General features: G+C 47.8%; 7 protein-coding genes across 7 annotated transcripts; 4 read left to right on the top strand and 3 right to left on the bottom strand.

Moving 5' to 3' along the window:
* Positions 1-578: 578 nt before the first annotated feature.
* On the bottom strand, positions 579-4,249 carry N7520_011596 (PXA domain-containing protein; the record flags this gene model as incomplete). Its single annotated transcript, XM_057145529.1, has 3 exons — positions 579-1,563; positions 2,850-3,672; positions 3,745-4,249. 3 exons carry the CDS (start codon positions 4,247-4,249, stop codon positions 579-581), a joined length of 2,313 nt encoding a protein of 770 aa, XP_056991283.1.
* Positions 4,250-4,512: 263 nt separating this feature from the next.
* N7520_011597 (uridine-cytidine N-ribohydrolase) lies at positions 4,513-5,859 on the top strand (the record flags this gene model as incomplete). The annotated part of the gene is made up of 5 exons (XM_057145530.1): positions 4,513-4,561; positions 4,615-4,622; positions 4,683-4,887; positions 4,945-5,261; positions 5,314-5,859. 5 exons carry the CDS (start codon positions 4,513-4,515, stop codon positions 5,857-5,859), a joined length of 1,125 nt encoding a protein of 374 aa, XP_056991284.1.
* Positions 5,860-6,762: 903 nt separating this feature from the next.
* N7520_011598 (GID4/VID24 family protein) lies at positions 6,763-8,623 on the top strand (the record flags this gene model as incomplete). Its single annotated transcript, XM_057145531.1, has 3 exons — positions 6,763-6,786; positions 6,882-8,379; positions 8,433-8,623. 3 exons carry the CDS (start codon positions 6,763-6,765, stop codon positions 8,621-8,623), a joined length of 1,713 nt encoding a protein of 570 aa, XP_056991285.1.
* Positions 8,624-9,320: 697 nt separating this feature from the next.
* Positions 9,321-11,218, top strand: N7520_011599 (uncharacterized protein; the record flags this gene model as incomplete). Its single annotated transcript, XM_057145532.1, has 6 exons — positions 9,321-9,442; positions 9,490-9,520; positions 9,591-9,731; positions 9,784-9,834; positions 9,889-10,141; positions 10,206-11,218. 6 exons carry the CDS (start codon positions 9,321-9,323, stop codon positions 11,216-11,218), a joined length of 1,611 nt encoding a protein of 536 aa, XP_056991286.1.
* A 722-nt stretch (positions 11,219-11,940) lies between these two features.
* N7520_011600 (uncharacterized protein) lies at positions 11,941-15,076 on the bottom strand (the record flags this gene model as incomplete). The annotated part of the gene is made up of 4 exons (XM_057145533.1): positions 11,941-12,805; positions 12,868-13,001; positions 13,050-14,607; positions 14,658-15,076. The coding sequence occupies 4 exons, from the start codon at positions 15,074-15,076 to the stop codon at positions 11,941-11,943; spliced, it is 2,976 nt and encodes a 991-aa protein (XP_056991287.1).
* Positions 15,077-15,571: 495 nt separating this feature from the next.
* Positions 15,572-17,129, top strand: N7520_011601 (MFS transporter; the record flags this gene model as incomplete). The annotated part of the gene is made up of 2 exons (XM_057145534.1): positions 15,572-16,166; positions 16,222-17,129. The coding sequence occupies 2 exons, from the start codon at positions 15,572-15,574 to the stop codon at positions 17,127-17,129; spliced, it is 1,503 nt and encodes a 500-aa protein (XP_056991288.1).
* A 68-nt stretch (positions 17,130-17,197) lies between these two features.
* Positions 17,198-19,171, bottom strand: N7520_011602 (MFS transporter; the record flags this gene model as incomplete). Its single annotated transcript, XM_057145535.1, has 5 exons — positions 17,198-17,411; positions 17,463-17,594; positions 17,639-18,625; positions 18,700-18,865; positions 19,153-19,171. The coding sequence occupies 5 exons, from the start codon at positions 19,169-19,171 to the stop codon at positions 17,198-17,200; spliced, it is 1,518 nt and encodes a 505-aa protein (XP_056991289.1).
* Between the last annotated feature and the right edge of the window lie 42 nt (positions 19,172-19,213).

The following is a 19,213-nucleotide window of genomic DNA, read 5'->3' on the forward strand; positions in this document are numbered from 1 at the left end:
CGGTTTTTTTTTTCTTTTTCTCTTATCTTTCATGGTCTTTCATGGTTTTTGTTTGTTTCCCCATACCCATACCCTTTTCTTTGATTTTGTTCTATTATCTTCTTTTTCCTTCCTTTTCTTTCTCTTATTTCTCTAGCACTTTTGCTGGATTTTTTATTCTATTTCTTACTCTCTTTAATTTTCATTTTTGGATCGATTTCTTCGGTACTTTTATTTTTCTAAACTGAGCCCGCTCACGCGGAAAGAAGCTGGATCTGATATATGGTCTTAGCCGGTTGTCAGATTAATCCCTTTTTCTTGATCTTTTCTTTCTCTTTACTTTGCTTTTCGTGTATAAGAGGCAGGATGAGTATAGACTGCTCTCCTGCCTTTTCAACTCGAAACCTGACATATTATATCATACACTGCCCCTGCAATGTCTTACATTCAATTTAAAATCTATCCTCTACGTGTGATAAACTGAGAGTAATAAAAAACAAAAGCTTGTAACGTGTCTCATTAAAGTATATCGCCAGAAAGAAAGTTATGTATCATGCAGGAACGGAAAGTGAGATCTATCGTAACTGGAATGTAGACATTTAGAACCCAACGGGCACGGGGACAATGCCGCGTCTCTCCATTAGATCACCGACACTGCTCTCAGCTAGTTCCGGGAGGATCTTAGCTAAGACAGTCTCGATGATGGCATAGACGAGATGTTTGTTACAGTAGTCATCTGAGAAAGGATCCAGTAGATCTGTCTCGATGGACTGTAAGAGGAGCAAGTCTTCCAGTGTCATCTCGACCTCGTCATCCATGTCTGTGCGGGATTTGCCAGCGGCAATTGAATCGCCACTTGGCTCTGACAGGGTAGACGCTGGGTCGTTTGGGAGCGGTGACGTTCGCTTCGACCGGGACGACGATCGGGTCTGGTCCCCACCGCACTCGTCGGCCGATACGGGTGGGGACGGAGGGGTGGTCAGGGAGGACGAACTCCCAGTGGTGGCGCCGCAGGTACGATCACGTCTGGGAGCCGGAACGCCGAAGTAAGTTCGTGCGACATTGCGCGGAATGAAAGCCAGGAGACTAGCTGCACATCGCCGCTTGGTAGCGGCGATCTCCGTTTCAGAGGGCGAAGTTTTTATCTCCGATCCGGTTGGTGAGTTTGTAGAGGTCGCCTCTGCCGTCGATGGAGTAGATCCTGATACTGCTGCGAGCAGCTGATCATTGACGCCACCGCTACTGGGAGTACCAACGTTGTTCACACTAGTAACATGGTTGCTGCTACTGCCGGTACTACCTTTACCAACTGCCTCGGTACCAGTCACCGACGCAGGAGCTGTGGCTCTTTCTGTAATGGGTATCTGAGGAGCTGGAACCGTGGTGAGAGCTTTCACGCTAGGCGTTAGGGCGGGCACGGACACCTGTGGAGTCGAAGCCGGGGCACCAGTACTACTCGCAGCGGCCACCGCTGGAAATACTGGACGGGCATTGGCCGGGAAAAGAGCGGTCCTCGTTGCGAGAAGAAGGTTGGGCAACAAAGTGGGGGGCAGGACGTATTCGTCAATGGTTTCCCGGAGGAATCTAGAGAGGGTGGAGTCAGCCAAAGATCTCAAATAATGAATTATGGGGACAAAAAAGCAAAGTGAAGCTGAAAATCCCTCTTTTCTTTGTGACTCTCGACTGTGGAGCTTCGGGACGTTAACCCGCGGTCATGTTCCCCTCTCTCTCTATCTCGAGTCCCACTAAGAGAGCTTGCGCTCAACCCCCAATCGACTTGATTTCGAAGTGGGGTTGGGAAGGCGGAGCATGATCGGCTTAGTGTGAGCTGGGAGCTTGGGCCAGTTATCTGGTGTAACCAGGGATGTCACTCCCAGAAGGCCTCGGGACCAGCAAGTAAGAAAACGAAAAGAAAAAAACAAGGCGAAATGCGGGACCTCATCACTTCTTTTTTTAATTTTCTCATGGCTTGGCTTCATGCTTTTTTGCCTAGCCCCTTTCCCCTCTCTTTTCAGCGGGTAAGATCCCGGAAGCGTGCCTGGCCCTGGCAACCTGCGGGCTTCATGCGCCTCTTTCGGTCAGATTGCGAATTCAAATTCTCGCTACCAGGAATTTTGCTGATTGGACCCAAGGAAAGAAATTCACTAGCCTCAGCGACGGTCTTTTTCATGCAGGTTCTCAAAGGGGCATGGTCATTCATCGCCCAGCCGATGGGGATCGGCATCAGACGATTTCTTGCCCGCGCATGCACATTGCCCCGTCCAGCCGAAGTAAAGTTTGAACTGTCTTTCGGCAGCCAGAGAGTCCCTTTATCTTCTTTCTTTTCTTTCTGCATTTTCCCGTTTGTTTGTTTTTTCCCTCTCTGAAGAATGCTTCGAAGAAATCCAGAATTTGACAACAAATGGTTCATCCAGAGGGAAAGCGGCACGGTAAGGGCCGGGCCCCGGCGCTATCACGACAAGAAAATGAGACGCAGGGTGGATATGGGAAAGAAGAGCCAGAAGAGGAACCCTGCAACGCCAATCGAGTGCTCGGACCAGGCCACACTGACCAATCAGAAATCAGAATCGCTCCGTCAGCAAGACTGGTAATTACCGTACCAGCCAGTAAGCATCCCCGTATATTACCATCTCTGTTTCGTACGAGTGTTTGTCTCCATTCTTACGGGATCAAGTGATCAAAACTGCATGCGAGCAGGACGCTTTCTCATCCCACCATGACTCGCGCGAGTGACACTTGACCCTCGTAGATCGCGGTTCGGAGATCGTGGTATCTCCACAGTCGAGAGTTCATGCGGTCTCGGAAGGCCCGAGTCCGGAGGGATAAAACAAGGAAAGTCAAGAAAATGCTTCGGATGGATATAGACTCACCTGTCAATGACTCCGTCCGTGTCACCAATCCGACCTGGTCCCGCTAGGATCAGGTGCTGAATAAGGGAAACGAGCCCGGAAAGCCACGGCATTCTTTGGGACATTTTAAGTAACTGCGAAACCATTGAAATCGCTCGATAGTCGAGAACCGGGCGCTTATTGGTGATATTGTTTGACAGTAAGGACTCGATGTCCTCTTTTGGGGACACTGGCGTTGCAGAGGGAAATGAAACACCGGCTCTGTGCGAGGATTCTGGCCCTGGATTCGACGCGACGCGGAACAGACCCGTCACAATGAAACACAAGGCAACGTAACCAACATAGATGCTTTGAAGAACGTTCCATAGCCAGACTGTGGCCTGGGATTGGCTGGCTGATTGCGGGTTGGCAGGCTCGTTGGTCGAAAGCAGACCAAATTTCTCTAGTCGATTAGTGGAAACATTGCTCTTGGAGCCTTCTTTCTCGGGGCTTTTACGATGTCTCATTGTCTCGGTGAGCTTAGTGATGACTTCATAGAGGAACACTCCTTCACATATTCTGTCCCCCACTGCTTTGCCCAGGATCAAGTCTGCCAGGATGTCTCCGACTAGTGTGCGAAGACTGCCATTTTCCAGATCTTCTGTGGGTAACAAAATCGCCAAAGTGCCATGGACTAGTAGCTGGCGATACACAGCCTCATTCTCAGACTGTGCGGTGATTGTATCAGGATCTGCAAAATCGGGAACTGGTGTTAACCCAGGATGGGGGTTCAGCTCATGGTAGAGTGCTCTATGTGAAGTTGGCAAGCCAGATAGATGTGACTGTTGCTTGGCTAATCTGTAGGCTATGAAAAGTGGCCGTTGAGTTAGAAATCGCCTTTGGTATCTCCGAAAACACTAAGACAGTCGGGTCTTACAAATAAAATGTGCTTCCACGAGCGCTGGAATCTCATCCAGGATCAACTGTGCAGCGTCGATTTTCCGGATTCTCTGTTCCAAAGCACGGGTGCAATGTGCAATGACGTGTAGCACCTCATTCACGAATGTCTGATCAGGTGTGATCTTCGAGTACCACGAGTAGACAAACTCCTTCATTATAATGGCTAAAATCGCGTAAAGTTGACGGTCAACGTCATTGGAGGTCGTGAGGGGAGGTAACAGCTCTTCCGGAGGCTGCGGAGAGGCGCCATGGCTTGCTTGCGGACAGAGCACGCGTCGAATCAGCGCAAGAGTGGCTTTTTCGCCCCCAGCATCTAATAATTCCTCTCGCTGAGAGGCCCTTGATGTTCTAAGTCGAGATGAGGGACGTGTAAAGGGCGGTTGGATCGGGGAAGGTAATGCGGTACACCTGGAGCTGGACGTTGTCGGTCCAGCCTTGAGTTGAGAGACCGGTTGCAAACCGGGGCGGAAAGGGTCTGTCATGGCATCGCAGATGCACAGGATTTGACAGAGGTTGTTTTGGGGAAGATCATAGAAATCCAAGGGTTCAACCCTTATGCATGAAAACAAAGCGATAAGTTCATCGCGTTCACCGCGAAGTCAATGAATTGGAGGTTCCATATATGGAAGTTAGGGCTTAGGGCTGAAGATAGCTTATCAAGATGCGGGGAGACTGTTGTTACCCCGACTGAGCCCGACTCCAAGGCCCCCTTTGACTCATTTTCAACTCCCCTAAGCTCTTGACAATGACGATCAATGTAGAACGGACCCCATTGTGGCTTGACTGCGATCCTGGTATGTTGATGATTCCCAGATCCTTAAGAATTTACCAAATTAACTCTTACCAGGCCACGATGTTAGTCTTGCCCATTTGTTCTTATCGACTGCTAGAAAGAGACTGACCGTCTATTATTAGGATGCGTTTGCAATTCTAATTGCTGCTTTACACCCTGCATTGAATCTACTTGGAATTACAACCATTCATGGCAATGCTTCCTTGGCAAAGACTACCGCAAATGCCGGGAGCGTCCTGGAAGCTATCGGTCGACCCGAAGTTCCTGTGTATCCAGGAAGCAGCAAGCCTTTCTCACGACCCGCCCTTCATGCTCCTGATATTCATGGTAAGCTCAACTTTGACGACGACGTAGGTTTTATGTAATGTTAACATTGTTCGATAGGTGAATCGGGCCTAGATGGAACAGACCTTCTTCCCAAGGCCTCTGTGGCACCCATTACGGACAAGAACCCCATTTTAGCTATGCGAGATGCACTCCTGGCTCAACCGAAGGGTACTCCATGGGTTGTCGCCACTGGTACTTTGACCAATGTTGCCCTGCTATTTGCAACATTCCCGGAAGTTGTGGAGCATATCGCTGGTCTGAGTATCATGGGAGGCGCTATCGGTAATGGATTCACAGATGCTCCTATGAGTAGATTGCCAGGGGAAGAGTCGCGTATTGGCAATGTAACCCCCTGGGCAGAATTTAACATTTATGTTCGTTGACCGTTCCAGTACAAGAGGGCGCATGCTAATTCAGACCTTACAGTGCGATCCCGAATCATCCGAGGCAATCTTCAGTAACCCTGCACTGGCAGCAAAAACGGCCATTATGAGTTTGGATTTGACTCATCAAGTACTTGCCTCGTCAGATGTTCAAACCCGGATCTTGCATGGCGCCAAAGACCCCTCTGACGAGCCCACCATTATTCGTCAAATTTTACATGCTCTACTGATATTCTTTGCTGGAACTTATGATAAAGTCTTTGGCTTGTCTACTGGGCCGCCGCTACATGATCCTCTCGCGGTAGCAGTGCTGTTGTCGAACCTCAACCCAAATTTCGCTCAGAAACACCCAGAGCAAGTGATCAAATTTGATGACAAGGGAGGTGAGAGATTCGCTGTCAGTATCGTCACTGATGGCCTTCACAGCCAAGATGTGTCTATTACAGGCCAGCTGGGTCGTTCTCTGGCTGTCCCAGTTGTGGGAGCTGGTGTGGCTATCCCCAGAGGCGTTGACCTCGAGGCATTTTGGAATCTGATTCTGCAATGCGTGCAGTTGGCTGACGACTGCAATGCGAATCGTGCAAAATAAGTTCTCGGATGGATTACCAGATCCATATTGATTAGATACATATTGAAGTACATAAAGTATAGATTTTGAAAATGATAGACTGAAGGTAACACTGCACTCAAGTGCTAGTGTCGACGTATACTGAGTGACCGCGTGCCTGCCTAGAAACTTGGAATATTTAAATATAGAGTATGGACATCCATGGATTATACAATACTTATACCTATAATTGATACTTGAGTGCCTTGAAACATTACAGTCTAGCTTAATTGTCAATGCAGATCAGATAAATAGCTCTTCAAATGGTTATTCCAGTCACATTTATGTCCAGTATACCCCTGTAAGTCTAGGTTAGAGTGGGTACTTGCATTATCTTGGCGTTGGGTATCTGGACCTCGTTGGTACTAATAGTATAAGAGTAAGTCGATCTCTATCGCGAATATTGGGAAGGATGTCATTCAAATACATTCCGACTGATGTTGATACTAGAGACTTGAGATACTTACATTTGATTCAGAGTTTGCTATATTAGTGTTATTCAAAGTGGAACGATGAACAATAAGTCTTGTTCATATTGTGCTTAATATTGGCTGACAGATGTGGCGTCGTTAGTTTGATTTCGCGTCGATCAGTTTAACTTCAAACAACAAATAAATAAAGGAAAGTAGCCTTAAAGTCCGATGACCTGAGGAAAACCATTCCAGGGGGGGAACATTTGAAGTCGGTGGCAAGACAAGATTGTGTTGCGGCAGAAAAGAACCAAACGTCATTCACTGCGCTTCTCCACATTTGATGACTTGCGCAAACTCCTGCTTTGATAATTCCTTACTTGATCGCACTTGACCTTAGTTCTACTTTATATTCGTTGTACCTTCATCTCGTCTGTCCTAACAGACTCCCTTACTGCGGATTCCGGCCCAGGAGATGCCGCCTCCCAACTCGGCATCAGTATGTTTCTCGGAATCCAACATCCCACACTCTGCCCCTGACTTGTGTTATATACCCTGATATTGCGACTTGGGCGCTAACCCTGGATATTTTAGCACGGCACTCCAACCGTGTCTCCCACGACTCCTGCGCCTGGCCCGTCGCAACGTGACTCGAATTTCGATCCATCCACCCCCGTGGAGAGCGACAACGCCCATGACGATAATGTAAACTTCCTTCGGTCTCGCTCTCTACTGCATAATCCCTCATTACCGCCCCTAAGCCGGCATCGTCATCGTCGGTACCCACCACCTTATCCGCAGCCGATGGAGGACGACGAGGATCCCATGGAGGTGAATGAGCCCAACATGCGCCCACCAGTCCAAATTATCCGTCGCCTCCCTATCGTTCTACGTCCACAAGATTCCACCTCTGCGAATAGGCCCACCTACGAGGACCGCCGATCAAATTCCCGATCGCTATACGGCTGGGCGCCCGGTTCAGACGACGAGGATGAGGACGCTCGTGCCGGTGAATCAGAAGACGATCAGATTCAGCCTTTTCTCCATGCCATCTCAGACCGCAGTACGTCATCAAGTCGACCCCGGCGACATGAACCGACTGGTCCCACACCACCCATCGGCGCAGGCGACAGAGAGGATACATCCGAAGGACATCGGACTCAAACGATCTCAACAATGGAGGCCCTGTTGCAGTCGGCGAGGCGACAACCCCGGTTATCGCGAACGCGCACGCTAGAAAGTTACCTCCTGGACAGATATAACCGCTCCAACGACGATTCGGAAGAGACCGAGCGAGCGGGAGTGGGTTCCTCATCTCGGGCATACCGATACCGACCCGCAAACCGAGGTGAATCCCATCGAATACTCACCCACAGTGACTTGCGTGCCCGGGCTGTCGCACACCGGCAGTTATATTCTGGAACCCCTGCAGATTCGCTTCTGAAGGATACAATCAACTATCTGGATCATCTACGCTATTCCAATTCCGTCGAGGAGAGTATCAGCTCGGCTCACGCAAGAGGTTTTCTGTCACCAGAGAACTTCTCTAGCGATTTCATCCTTGACATAAACAGCATCCTCCCGCCAGCGGCCTGTTCTTGGCTCCAACCTGGCGTTGTTTTTACTGGTTGTCAAAGGGCTGCCAATGCCGGCTGCTCGGTCGTGTCCAGCGAGCCTGTTATTGTCAATGGAAGTGATAGCACCGCTAGGATCAGTGTCTCCACAGCCAGTGGACGACGATATTTAGCCAACAACCGCGACGAAAATTGGCCCGTCAAGGTCACCATCCACAATATTAATTACAGCGAAATGACTCTGTCCGGTACAATGGAGGCCTATAACATTCCCGACAAGACTTCACCAACCCAAGATGCGCATATTGTGACTTTCTTGGAAGGAGAAATAATTGATTTCAACAAACATACACTGGAGACAAAGAATTTCAAAGCAGATGCCGATACTGACACTACCTATTGGCGAGAGCTTCAACCATTCAAAGACCTGCCAGATGCCGACATAGCCAAAAATCTTGTTAGTCGTACATGGATTACCGAGAAACTAGCGCAAGGTTGGATCTTGATGCGATGGAAGGGTAAGTCACAAGATGCCCCGAATGTCTATGAATACCATACTGACGCGCACTAGAACGATGCTTCATCACCCCAACAGATTCTCGTCAAGGACTCACTATATCTGGCTTCTATTACATCTCGCTCAACCGAGAAGATGGCCATATCGAGGGTCTATACTATGACCCTGGAAGCTCTCCCTATCAACAACTTTCATTGAAACCACAGACCGTCACGATGAGCCGTCCGTCTTATTCTTTCCGGTAGCTGGAGCCGAGTCAGTACAACATTGTTAAACAATTTCCAGCCGCATTCCCTCTAGTCTGTGGCGTTTCTGTGTATCGGTGCCAAATGATCCTCCGACCCCGGTCACCTGAGACTAAGGCCAAATTTGCTTTTTACTTTAGCGTTTGAACAATTTGGGATATCATTTCATATGATTAATTTTGCATAGCAGAAGGTGTTGCATTTTGATTTACAAGCAATACATTTAACGGACACTTTGATCTTCTTCGATCAATTCATGAAAAAACCGCATCTCTTCTTTCTTTTTCAGAAATTGACCACGACAAGATAGCAATTCTTACATCCTTGTCTCGCTTACAGTTACTCACGCGTCAGCTAGGATCAAAATACACGTAAAGAGAACCACAGTATCTTTTTAATTTGGGGATGCGGGGAAGAGATAGAAATTGCTTAAATGATACACTTACTGAGACATCACAGTGATGATCATTGCATGGACAAGCCTGCTCCGCCTGGACTTGCCCGATCCTGCAACATGCGGATCTAGTAGAGGTTACATGGCCCTGTCGATCATAGAAACCTATGAGATGAAGTAATCGCATATGTTGTCACATCTCACAGCATGAATAGTGCATACGGCACGCTGTGCTAGAGTATTTATTTACGAGGTCCACACCCCTCAATTGCATCCAAAAAGCATCATCTTTTCTTCAGTGTCATGCATTTACATTATCTCTCCGTCTTGGCGGCTTTGGCCAGTTGCTCCATTCCAGCTGCTGCCCATGTGCCACAACAACCAAGAGATCAAGGGACTTGCAAGAAGACCACTGTTGCTATTCTGTAAGCACTACTTGCTTGAAATCTGGTTCGAAGCTAAATATCCGAAGGGGAGGTGGAATTGCCGGTATCACGGCGGCTGTAAGTTATTCCCATGGACCATGATTTGATCATACAGAATCTGGATCTGTCAATGACTGACAGACAACAGCAAACATTGTCTAATGCCTCGGTTCATGATTTTACTATTATTGAGTATCGGGATACAATTGGAGGCCGAGCTTGGCACGAACCATTTGGCAAGAACCCGCACACCGGAAAACCGTATACCATTGAGATGGGAGCGAATTGGGTATGTCGAGCTTCATCCAATTATGATCTTCAATAATGACCATTTTCCATAGGTACAAGGCCTCGGGAACCCAGGTGGTCCTCAAAATCCGATCTGGACTCTGGTGCGTATAGGAAGACCTGCAAGTCTGTTGTTCATTGACTAATCGGTTCAATAGGCGCAGAAATATCATTTGAAGACTTATTACTCCGACTATGACAATATTTCGACGTACAATGAAAATGGGTACGCGGACTATAGCCACCTGCTGACTGAATATGATAACGCCTACAGTATTGCCAATATGAAGGCTGGCGAGATCCTGAAGAATAATCTCCAAGACCAGACAGCTCAATCTGGCCTGGCACTGGCTGGTTGGAGCCCTGGTAAACATGATATGGAGGCGCAAGCGGTTGACTGGTGGAAATGGGGTAAGCCTTCTTCTGATTTTGACTTGCCTGACGCTTGCTAATATTCTATCTTCTGTCCTGTCAGACTTTGAGGATAATTTCAACACACTGGAGAGCTCTCTTGTTTTCGGCTGTGCTGGTGATAATCTGACCGAGAACGTTTTCAGTGATCACGATAACTTCGTAACTGATCAGCGCGGGTTCAACACTATCATCAAGGGAGAAGCTGCTACGTTCCTCAAGCCAAATGATCCACGGCTGCACCTCAATACGCAAATCACGGAGATCTCATACTCAGATGATGGAGTCACCATCCACAACAAAGATGGTAGCTGTATCTCAGCCGCCTACGCCATTTGCACCTTCTCCTTGGGCGTCCTGCAAAGCGATGAAGTCAAATTCACCCCCAGCCTCCCGGAATGGAAACAAACAGCTATTCAAAAATTCACAATGGGCACCTATACCAAGATTTTCATGCAATTTAATGAAACATTTTGGCCAACAAATACCCAATATTTCCTCTACGCCGACCCCGGCCTCCGAGGCTGGTATCCTGTCTTCCAATCCCTCTCAATGCCACAATTCCTCCCAGACTCCAACATCCTCTTCGTGACCGTTACAAACGAGTTCTCCTGGCGAGCAGAGCGCCAATCAGACGAACAAACCAAACGTGAAATAATGGACGTTCTCCGCAAGATGTTTCCTGAAAAAACAATTCCTGACCCAACAGCCTTCCTCTACCCGCGCTGGAGCACCGAGCCTTGGGCCCGCGGTAGCTACTCCAATTGGCCCCCAGGAACAACTCTCGAGATGCACGAGAACCTACGAGCGAATACGGATCGACTCTGGTTTGCGGGTGAGGCGACTAGTCCGACGTACTTTGGCTTCTTGCAGGGTGCCTGGTTTGAGGGACGGGATGCGGGACGGCAGATTGCGGCTATCTTGCAGGATCGGTGTGTTCATGCTAATTCTACTAAATTAAGGGAGTGTGGGGCTAGGAGGCATTATGAGGTTTTGCATGGAACTTCGCCTTTAGCTGATTATTCGGCTGTGAATGGGTGGACGGCGAATAGTTTCTATGATGGTAACTCGGATTAGATTGAGTTAGAGGCCCAGGCGGACTATGTAGCGACATACTGAGCACAGATTGAGTAACTGAATGATCATTTCTATATACATGTTCTAGAGATTACAAACTAGAAGAGAGTACCTATCAGGTAGGAAGAAGTCTTTCAAGGTTATAGCTATGTATGAAATCCAAGCACTGTTATCCCCCCAGACCCGTGTCCAAAAGCCACTATACCATCTTTGAATGCTGAACATATTGGTCGGTAATCAGGAGGAAGCCATAAGACATCTTTTCCAGATATATTCACCCACTGATCAAGGATTTGAATGCTAGTTTGAGCAAGCTGGTCTGCAGATACTTCGTAGAAGGGTAGAATATCATATGATCCCATATTTGTCTCGAGACATCGGCGGCTCTTCGAGAATCGAAGATATTCAAAAATGCCTGTGGTTTTGAGCGTCTGCTGCAGCATGCCAGTCGCTGTCTCCCAAATATTAATTATTTTCTTTTCCAAGGAAAGTGACTCCAACGCTAGCAGTCGCCCGTCAGGAGAGAAGGCTACTAAATTAACCACGCCACTATGACCTAGCGTCCGCTGCAGCGCTCCTGTTGCCGCTTCCCAGAGCTTAACAGTATAATCCCAGGAAGCTGACGCCAGTAGTTGCCCATCAGGAGAGAAGGCCACTGATTCAACTCTTTCCCTATGCTCTTCTCGTGTTTTCTGTGGTATATCTGTTTCTCTTATAATTTCCTAGATCTTGATAGTATGATCCCGGGAAGCCGACGCCAGTAGTTGCCCATCAGGAGAGAAGGCCACTGAATTAACTTCTTCACTATGCCCTTCTAGTGTCTGCTGCAGCACGCCCGTTGCTGTCTCCCAGAGCCCAACAGTACCATTCAAAGAAGCCGACGCCAGTAGTTTCCCATCAGGAGAGAAGGCCACTAAGTGACCTCCTGCCCTAGGCCTTTTTAACGTGGGCTGTAGCGCACCAGTCGCTGTCTCCCAGAGTCTGATCTTATGATCATGGGAAGCTGACGCCAGCAGTTGTCCATTAGGAGATAAGGCAATTGCAATTGAGTTAATGAAACTATCATGCCTGTAGAGTGTAAACTCTTGCGTCCAGAGCTCAATAGCCCATGAAGCCGACGTCAGCACTAGCTCATTAGGAGAGATGGCAACTGACTGGACATCGTCTTCGCGCGCTTCTATCGTGTGCTGTAGTGTGCCAATTGCCGTCTCCCAGAGCTTGATAGTTTTATCCGAGGCCGATACCGAAATTCGCCTATCAGAAGAGAAGACCATCAATTGAGCGTCTTCATTCACTTTTATTCTGTGCTTGAGCACGCCAGTCGCTGTCTCCCAAAGATTGATTGTCTTCTTTTCCAAGTATTCCAAGGGAAATGACACTGACGCTAGCAGTCGCCCGTCAGGAGAGAAGGCTACTGAAATGACTTGACCACTATGACCTAGCGTCTGCTGCAGCGCTCCTGTTGCTGTTTCCCTGAGCATGATATCATCGGAAGCTGACGCCAGTAGTTTCCCATCAGGAGAGAAAACCACTGCGTTGACTGGTGCGTTATGCCCCTCCAACGTCTGCTGCAACGCACTCCACTGACTATCAACCCGTGGCAGTCGTTCTATCCAACCAGGCATATTTGCAGTATTCGCCCCTCGTACAATTGGCTGTAATGGAGCAAATATAAGCCCTGAACAGTAGATCCGAAGTGGTGCAGCCTCAGCAATCTGCCGATTTGAAGAATAAATCTTCTCGCATCGTTGCGAAATGCAGCGAGTTGAGGGAGTCCATCATCCTGTAAGGTTCAGCATTTGGCCTATGCAGTTATCATTTCATAACTGACCTTTATACCAGATTGTAGTCTGTTGATTGCTTCAATAACCTCAGAGACCATACCAAGAATGCTCAATACTTCCATCCATTGGAGAAAGTGCTGATTGAGAAATCTCAAAGTCTTATCAAGCTTAGTCGAATCTTGACTTTTTTTCAAATGCTGGGTCCAATTGCGGCATGCATATTGCAATTCTGGTGGCAGATATTGATCAATGGTCTGTTGGGTGATCTCCTGGCGGGTTATGCCTTCAAATGATAAATTGCAGATATTCCTTCTTAGGCTTTTCTGCATTAGCACTAGGGAATGAGTCGCGATCTTTTGATGATTCTCTTTCTCATCCACCCAAAATGGACTGTTCTTCTTCTTATGATCTAGAAGAAAATCGCGGAATGACAAATGTAGAAGCCGCACTGGTACGCCCACATTGGCTGGAATATCGAGGACTGAGTGAAGCCGGTTTAATCGATTGTTGACAGTTGCTTCTTCCAGGTCAAGTAGCCGAGAAAGTGCATGCACCGTGAGGGGAGCAGCAAGAAGAATGATCACTCCAACTATTTCCTTAAATTCCCGAGCCAGTTGCTGTGACTCCCATTCATCTTGACCAGCAAGCAGTTGGTTCAGAACTGGCATGTATGTGCTGTCCATTTTAGAGACATAGTTGGCTTGGTCCGCAAGGATTACTTGAAGCCGGACTTCTGGGTTCCAATTCTCGTCACCGATAAATCGACATATGGTTGCAGCTGAGATAAACAGCGGTACTGCTCCTTCAGCCAGAATATTGATGGCTTCATCTCCAGGCCAACTCGAGGGAAGCGATCGCTCTTCCCTTATCATCGATAATTGATATTGGAGATATAACATGATGTCGTGTTCAATCACTGGCTGAGGGATTTCATGAAGTATCAGGTCTTGATGATTCTCAGCGATGCCTTGAAAGCCTCGTCGGATTCCTGATTCTGGTCGGCTGGTCAATAAGAATCGGAGCTGAACCGATTTGGCTTCTCGGACTTGAGGTAAAAGCTGAAGAATTGCTCTAATATCATCTTCCTTATCGCACTCGTCTAGTGCATCAATAATAACCACTGTAGATATGACCTGTTTCAGCTGGATTGTCAAAAGTGGCTTGAGAATCAATTTTTCAAATTGTTCTCGAAGCACCTTATTGGAAATATTGGGGTCGTCTTCAACTGCTTCTCGGACCGCAGGCACGAACCGAGGATTGGTCCTTACCAGTTGATCTATCAGAGTTGGAAAAAGACACTTTGCGTTACCTCGATCCCCTTCGCCTCTTTTGAAGAAGAAGCTTGCGTCGAGGGCATTCTTGACCTTCAGTCGACGCGCAGCGGTCCGGGAGATCGTAGAGTTTCCGGTTCCTGCCATTACACGTAACCAGAATATGCACTTTCCATCTGATGAGCTTGCCCAGTCCTCAATCCCTTGAAGTAGTTCGGTCTGGGTTCCAGGGAGGCAATCAATATGGTCATTGTCGTAGGAATCGAATTCTGCCCCTTTCGCGATCCTCGGTCTACCCAAATCAATTTTCTGATCAATCAAATCAGTCGCTTTCCTAGAGTAAAAATTAGCCATATCATCAACCTTCTCTTTTATGCAACAAACATCTGATCGATATCTAAAGCTAGACTGAACAATGTCTTATATCTCTCAATCTGATGGGCAGCGTCGTCGACCTCGGAGCGCTTCAAAGGCCATTTCAGTGCTCGAAGTCCCCATCTTCTCATCGGGTTCTGGGTGGACTGCACACTCAACTTCTCTTTCAAATTGGTCAAAGCAGATTCGCAGCCCATAAGGTTGTGGGATAGGTTTTGCGTGGTTGTGAGTTTGGGACCATCTAGCCCGCGGAGAAGGTCGTGAAGTGTGCTGAGTATTTCCGACAGACTAATGACATCCTGTTGCAAGCGAAGGATATCATCTTTCGCATTTTTCACGTTTCTCAAATAGCCCCCGCAGATTTCTATGACACTCCCCGCTAGCTGAATGACGCCGATAACACTTGCTACGCCGGACAGGGCATCCATGGCGCTGCAAGGCTTTCGATTTATCAAAGGCTTTTCTTGAACTCGATGTTTAAAGAAGCCGAGTTGTATACTGTAGGGCAGAGAATAATTATTACATAAAAATGAGGGGTAGCACTTGAGGTGGTGAGAAAAGGAGGCTAAAGCCTTGGAGGCTGCAAAACGCGTTCTTGTTGGTGGTTAATGCAGGTGTAGCTGGCCCAATCATCTTGCTCTTTCACTTCAAAGCCACTGTGCCTGAGTCTAGAGGTAGTTTACTGTCATTTTGAATCTTTTTCTTGATCTTCAATGTTTGAATCAAAGTAAACATCAGCCTCGCACTCGGATTTTCGGGGCTTCGGGACCTGCGGTCGGATCCGACCCGATCCCCGAGCTACTGATAGGTGATCTCCGGGTTTACTGTTTCCGTTCTTAGTCCAATTGGTTCATATTTATACTTTAAGATACCTCAAGTACTGTGTTTACAAAAAGCAAGTCTCACTTCCTGTTCAAAGCAATATGGGATCAAAAGACTCTGGATCCAACCTCGACGCCATTGCGACCATGGGCCCCGCAGACCTCGAACTGGCCCCAATCAGCCTTCCCAGCAAGAAAGAGGATCCATTCCTAGTAGCATTTGCGGAGCCTTTCGATGCAGAAAATCCCAAAGACTGGCGCACAGGTCGCAAATGGGCTGTCACGGACGTGCTCTCTGCGACAGGCTTCAACCGTATAATGGTATCCACCATTATGGCCCCAGCATTATCGACAATAGCCAAGGAATTCGATATGAGTTCTGCTGAATCAGCCATGGCTCTGTCAATCTACCTCTTGGCCACTGCGTTTGGTCCTCTGGCTATTGGGCCCCTTTCGGAAGTGTATGGTCGCAAGCCGATTCTGCACGCCTCTAGCCTATGGTTCTTAGTGTGGAACGTTGCGTGTGGGTTTGCGAATAGCAAGGGGATTCTAATTGCGTCGAGATTCTTCGCTGGACTTGGTGCTAGTGCTATTTATGCGCTGGCGAGTGGTGTTCTGGGGGATGTGTGGCGACCAGAGCAGCGTGGTAAGTCTCTGGGTGTTTATCTGCTTATTCCCCTGCTGGGAGCAGCTGTCGGTACGTATACATTGGCTTCGTGATACACTTTCCAGTTTGCTAATGCTAGCTCTAGGTCCCATTATTGGAGGTTTTATGGCCGAGCGCACCACTTGGCGATGGATGTTCTGGTCGACATCAATTTTCCAATGCGTGATGATCTTGGTCTCATTCACTTCCTTCCATGAGACATACGAACCGATAATCCTACGACGTCGAGCGGAGCGCCTTCGAAAAGAAACCGGGGACTCGCGATACTACACTGTAGATGAGCGTTTTAACGCGAACAGATCACCTGTCAAAGTCCTGGGAAGAGCACTATCTCGCCCACTCCGGCTTTTGGCCTTCCACCCTATCATTCAAATTGCCTCGCTCATCTCTGCATTCTACTATGGCATCTTATATATTGTCCTGTCCACCTTCTCTGATCTATGGACTAAGCAATACAACGAATCTATCGAGATCAGCGGATTGCACTACATCGCAGTTGCCTTTGGTGAAATTGCCGGTAGTCAAGTCTGTGCTAAGCTCATGGACAGCCTATACCACCGACTCAAAACCCGTGCGAATGGAGAGCACAGTCCTGAGCTCCGAATACCTTCTATTTTTCCAGGGGCTCTTCTTGGTCCTTTAGGTTTGTTCCTATACGGCTGGGCAGCTCATTATCGCTTGCATTGGATTATTGTTGATATCGGTGCGTTTATCACCATGCTTGGAATGCAAATTACCAGCATGCCGTTACAGGCCTATGTGATGGAAGCGTACCCGGAGCACACGGGGAGCTCAGGTGCTGCCAGCCAGTTCATGAGGAGCATCACGGCCTTTGTGTTCCCACTTTTTGCGCCGACTATGTATGAAAAGCTCGGGTATGGCTGGGGAAATACAACAATTGGATTGATTGGTTTATTTGTTGGGCTACCGGCTCCATTGATTATCTGGTACTACGGTGCAAAGTTGAGATCAAAGGCAGGAGTGGTTTATTAGTCTATATACTCGTATTTGATTTTGATCCCTCGGTTATATACAGTTATGCAATACATTAAAGAAAATCTTTACAATTGTTGAAGAAGCTTACTCTTCCCTCGGAGTAGGGGTCCATAGGCCCTGAATACAAGAGGGATCGGGATCATGACCGCGGCCAGGCATCCAAGTAATGTCAAAGCCCACTGTATCCCCATATTTTCAAACATTTGCTTGGTGAATAGTGGAAATCCTGAAGCGACGGATGAACGGAGGATAATGTTGGCGGCAACAGTAGACGCAGCTCTATTGCATGTTAATTTTCCAGAATCTTCAAAGAAAAGAATCATCACTTACAGCGAAATATAAGAGTCGACAAGGTAGTTGAAGCATGGGAGAAAGACGCAAAGAACCCCGAACCCAATAAATACCCCCGCTGCAGTGGGAACGGCCCAATGGATTGCAGAGGTGAAGCCCGTCCAACCAAACCTGAAAGGCGTGAGTACAAATCGACAAAGCAGAAGGATACTGACCAGAATATTCCAATAGTGAACACTGGAGCCCCAAGTATGGTGGGAGAGAGTCGCCATTCTGGTACGGGAACATTCTTGTTCTCGGCCAGCATTTGTGCATATTTGCCCTGCTGGGAAACAATGAAAGTGCAAGCCAACACCTGGCCTATGATCAAGCCAATAAAAGGGAGTCCATCAATCCCGATCCTCATGCCATATGTATGTTGAAAGACATACGGATATGCCTCGAGCAGCGCATAAACCAACCCGTAGATAAAAGACATGTAGAGAGAAACAAGAAGAATAACCGGCTCAGTAATTAGCATCTTCATCGGCCGGGTCAAATACTTTTCTACAAGCTGCATAAAGTCCACTTCGATCTTCTCGTGCCTCGCATGAATCGCCCAGTTGCCAGTATCTCGACGGAGACGAGCCGCCTTCGCCACAAGCAGACACGGAGCATAGGTTTCACCCAGAAAGAGAAATGAAATGGTACCATTAGAAAAGCTTAGAATGGCCGGCAGATAAAGGGTCCATCTCCAGCCTAGATAGCTCGTTGTGATAAACCCCCCAATAAAGGGCGCAGTAAACGGGCCGACAAAGACAGTTAATGCATACAGCGAGATAGCCATTCCACGGTATGTATTGTCGAAGACATCTGCGAGAACACCAGGGACAACGGTGAGTTGACTTGCACCACACATACCAGCGAAGAAGCGACATATGATCAACGTCTGTATATCTTTGGAGACGGCCGATCCGATTGTGAAGATACCTTCGCCAAGCATGGCAATGGTCAAGGGCCATTTTCGTCCTCGTAGCTCAGAGGCGGGAGCCCAGATCATGGGTCCGCATGCGAAGCCGAAGACGTAGAGGGATGTTCCAAGTGATCCGACTTCGGAGCTGACGTTGAATTCTGCGCTGGCATTGTCGATACCCGGAGCAAAGATGGCGCTGTTTAATGAAGCGATTAATGTTCCTGAGCAGACCAGGATAGAGAAAAAAAGCCTACGATTTCGACCATATTGTCAGTGGATTGCACATCTGGGGTCTGGTAAGATAATCTGGTAGGATAGACATACTTGGTAGAAAGTCTCCAATTGTAGGGATGTTCTGGGTCATGAGGCCCGTCGAAATCAACGACATAGCTTTCGGAATTGGGAGGCGGAGGATATGCTTTCTCTAGTTCTAAAGGAAGCTTCTCGTTCATGTTGTTTGGTCGTGACACTTGGTTTTCTATTCCGGGCACTTTTTGGGTTGCACACACTGAAAGGCAAAGAGGCTCACAGGACAAGGATGAGCCTAGAAATCCCAGTGATCAAGTCTTTTTAATATCAAGTATTGCACTAAATGTGTCATCTTAGATGTACGGCTATTACGGATGTTTTGCGGGTTCAACCATCTATTATCCGCAAATCCCGCAAGAGCCGCAGTGCGGATTGTACGCGTTCGTCACTCCGTGAACAGTAAACCAAACCAAAGCTACATCCGAGAAAAAATGTCTACAAATAACAGTCTACAGCGCCACTGCTTACCCACTGTATGAACCCGCATAAGAAACACGTAAGTGGTATTCGAATTTAGAATTTAGCTGAT

Source organism: Penicillium odoratum, assembly GCF_028828045.1.
Source record: "Penicillium odoratum strain IBT 22623 chromosome Unknown utg000008l_segment0_segment0, whole genome shotgun sequence".
Lineage (NCBI taxonomy): Eukaryota > Fungi > Ascomycota > Eurotiomycetes > Eurotiales > Aspergillaceae > Penicillium > Penicillium odoratum.